This window comes from Papaver somniferum, unplaced genomic scaffold (assembly GCF_003573695.1).
Source record: "Papaver somniferum cultivar HN1 unplaced genomic scaffold, ASM357369v1 unplaced-scaffold_9895, whole genome shotgun sequence".
In the NCBI taxonomy this organism is placed as follows: domain Eukaryota; kingdom Viridiplantae; phylum Streptophyta; class Magnoliopsida; order Ranunculales; family Papaveraceae; genus Papaver; species Papaver somniferum.
The window spans coordinates 3,759-7,151 of NW_020653076.1; the positions used below are offsets into that span (position 1 = coordinate 3,759).

The following is a 3,393-nucleotide window of genomic DNA, read 5'->3' on the forward strand; positions in this document are numbered from 1 at the left end:
ATTTTTGTTAGGAAATAATTTAGAAACGGTTTAAAATTATATTTTTCACTTTTTAAACTTAAATTGAAAAATAGGAAAATAGAATTTATGGAGAATTATTTTCGGGATTATCCTATCATATTAAATTATCACAGTTTTTGAAAAAGATACAAACGTTTTTTAAGTCAAAAAAAATACATTGAATTAGTTTCCTAATTAATCCACCGAAGACGTTAATTTAGGAATTGTTTTTAATTCTTACTTTGACTTTACAAAGCTGTTATTTTTTATTATTATTTGAAATCTATATTATTCACCTAATTTAGATAAAGGTTATGTATGTAACCTACAAATACTATTAACTAATTATGGGCTCTATGTATTTACCATCTTAATGGTGGGTCTTTATATATACATAAATGGGCTAGAAATAATTCTCCCCAAAAATTAAGTAGCTCCAATAATTGGTATGATGAAGATATGATACTATATTAAGGGTGACTAATAATAACGTGGTGGACTAGTGGTAGTGGTTAATGCTGTGCAGATGGATCCACAATGCTCGTGCTGTCAGGGAAACAAATGTGTGAGGATGGGGTTGTCGGTTCACAAAATAGTAAGCTAAACAGCTTCCGAAGTTGATTTGAGTTTCAGTTATGAGAATATGACTATATAAATAACAGTTAATCAAGGAAGGAAAGGTAGTAGTAGCAGAGTTTCTACTGAAAATATTCTTCCTATTTGATCAAGCAAGTAACCCAAAAACGAAAAGAAAAAGATCGGAAATGGAAGAAATGATTATGGAAGGGAGTTTATTAACAGAGATAATGAAGATGGCCATGAAGACTAGTGAGAAACAAATCCCTCTTGGATCTCACTGGGAATTTTGTTATTCCATTCTCCTAGGAGATGTTCAGAAACTTGTGTTTGGAAAGACTTCCAAGATTCCCACTATGCTTGGAACCGATTCTCACTCTAAATATTACTTCGCTATGAAGCGATATTTAGGCCACGACAAGTTACTAGATGCTGTGAGTTAGCATATGTTTACTGTTTCATGCGCATGCTATGCATTTCAATATCCTAGCTAGCTTGTTTTTGCTCGGTATATATAGTTCCATATGTAACTTGATCTCTTTTCTTGCAGTTCTGCATTCTCTATTGTATGAGCAGGGCAATTGATACAATTGGTTAGTTCCAATTATGCGTCACACTGTTGTTACTTGATGATTTTACGTTTATCTTGCTTGAGTGATTCGTCAAGATTAACAGTATATTTAACCTCATTTTGATTTTACTAGCAACGATGGTTTATGGGTTATCCATCAAATCTATTTTCTTCATCATGCACCAAGCGCAAGTATTAACATAATCTTATGATGTGATTGTCACAGAGGATGACCCTACCATACCTTCTGAGATAAAGGTGCCTATCCTTGAAGATTTTCATCGTCACATATATGATCGCAATCTTCCAATTTCATGTAAGCAGTATCATGCACCTTTGTGATCGCATTGTCTTTATTTTCATGGATAATTAGCTAGAAACATGATCTGTTTCATTATTTAAGGTGGCGACAAACACTACAAAGTCCTGATGGACCAATATCATCACATCTCAACTGCATTGATGGACCTTCCAAAAGGGTAAGTGTCCCAACACCTCAAAGGAACTAATTACAATACTCTTGATTATTGAGTTATTGCTAGTTGAGCCTAACTATATCCTCGCATAGCTCGATTTCAGATTTTATTTTATCCGAGCAGCTTTGGGTAGCGACAGATCGAGTCTGTCTTCTTATCGATTCAAATAATTTGTAACATGTTATCTTTTGTTCTTTTTCACTTTCTCTTTTTCTCTGAGGTTTGGCCAAGCCCCCTCTTTCTGTTTTCTTTGTCATTTATTAATAAATTTTGCATAAAAAAAAGATTTTATTTTCTTTCTATCTAAGAACACAATTTATTTTAGTTTCGGAACTAACAAGTTCTATCCATCTTGTCTTTCGCTGAAAAGTTGCACGTAACAATTATGCTAACTTCTCAGTGCTCTGCAGTTGTCAAAATTCAATTCAAAACGCAATGAAAATAATGGGTGCAGCAATGGCCAAGTTTATACTAAATGAGGTCAACATACTTTTTTATCTGGATATATAAGTGCTTAAGCCGTCGCACTTTTTTGAAAATAACGCATCCGGGGCTATAATTACCAATTCAATTATATTTTGCAGGTACAAACGGTTGATGATTACACCGAGTATGTTTGCAATGTTACTGGAGTTGTTTTCCTCGAAATGTCGAAAATCATGCACGCCTTGAACTTGGAAGATCTGATTTCGGATCACCTCCCCAGTTCCATCGGTATACTGGCTGAGGTTATATTCTTACTCTTAACATGGTGAGTGCTAACAGCGAACCACTCTAGGGGATTAATTATTACCATGTATTATATGTATTTGCAGAAATTACACATGATTACAGACTTTTACGACGATATGATTGAGATACCAAGAGGACGCATATACTGGCCTAGCCAGATTTGGAGTAAATATGTTGACAAAATTGAGGTGAGGAGGCTGCTACACGTTCCACTTAAGATTTTTTACGTACTTCTAGGCACTGTACATATTCTTCTTATATCTCTAATTGTGTCGTTGGGCTTCAGGACTTGATATACAAAGAAAACTCCGAAAAAGCTCTTTGTTGTTTAAATGATATGGTTACTGATGCATTATCTCATGCGGTGGATTCTCTAGAGTACCTTTCCACTCTGCGGCATTGCGGAACTTTCCAATGTTATGCCATTCTTCAGGTATGAAACTAGGAAACCATTTCATCCAAAAAAAATAGATATAAAAATTAAACTGTGAATCCATTGGAATATCGAACTTATTCAGTTCTTTGATTTAATTGAACGTGCAAGATAGATTATTTAATTGTATATTGGGTAGTTCACTTATATTTTGATCCCGATCATGCATCTTAGGTTTCTGCCATCGGAACACTGAGTTTGTGTTACAACAATACTGAAGTTTTTAGAGGAGGAGTGAGAATGAGTCGTGGTAAGAAACTAGCTGTATCCTCCCCTCAACGAAGCTCATTACGTACATATATGTTGGATGTATTACATTGATCTGCTGTTTTTCCGTTGTAGCCATGATATATAGTTGTTTCAAATGTTTTGCTGATTTTGACAAAAATGAAATGTAATATATTAGTTTCATTGAAACGAGCGGATGTTCACGATCTGGCCATGGCTGGTGTTTATCAAGCTGTCTACGACTTTTCGAGTACGCTGAAGATGAAGGTATTTTTCTTCTTTTTATTCGAAAGGAAATTTATTAAGAATGAAAATAAAAGTTAATAGCATCCAAAATAAAATGCTAATTATGAAACTAGTTGTAATTAAGCCCCTAA

The 3,393-nt window shown here is 34.3% G+C and overlaps 1 protein-coding gene across 1 annotated transcript; it reads left to right on the top strand.

The window, feature by feature from the left end:
• Positions 1 to 672: 672 nt before the first annotated feature.
• On the top strand, positions 673 to 3,283 carry LOC113346193 (squalene synthase-like; the record flags this gene model as incomplete). Its single annotated transcript, XM_026589765.1, has 10 exons — positions 673 to 1,010; positions 1,127 to 1,169; positions 1,374 to 1,463; positions 1,551 to 1,626; positions 2,034 to 2,103; positions 2,208 to 2,351; positions 2,439 to 2,543; positions 2,642 to 2,788; positions 2,963 to 3,038; positions 3,195 to 3,283. Coding segments are annotated over exons 1-10 (1,086 nt in total), but the record flags the coding sequence as incomplete, so codon positions are not given.
• Between the last annotated feature and the right edge of the window lie 110 nt (positions 3,284 to 3,393).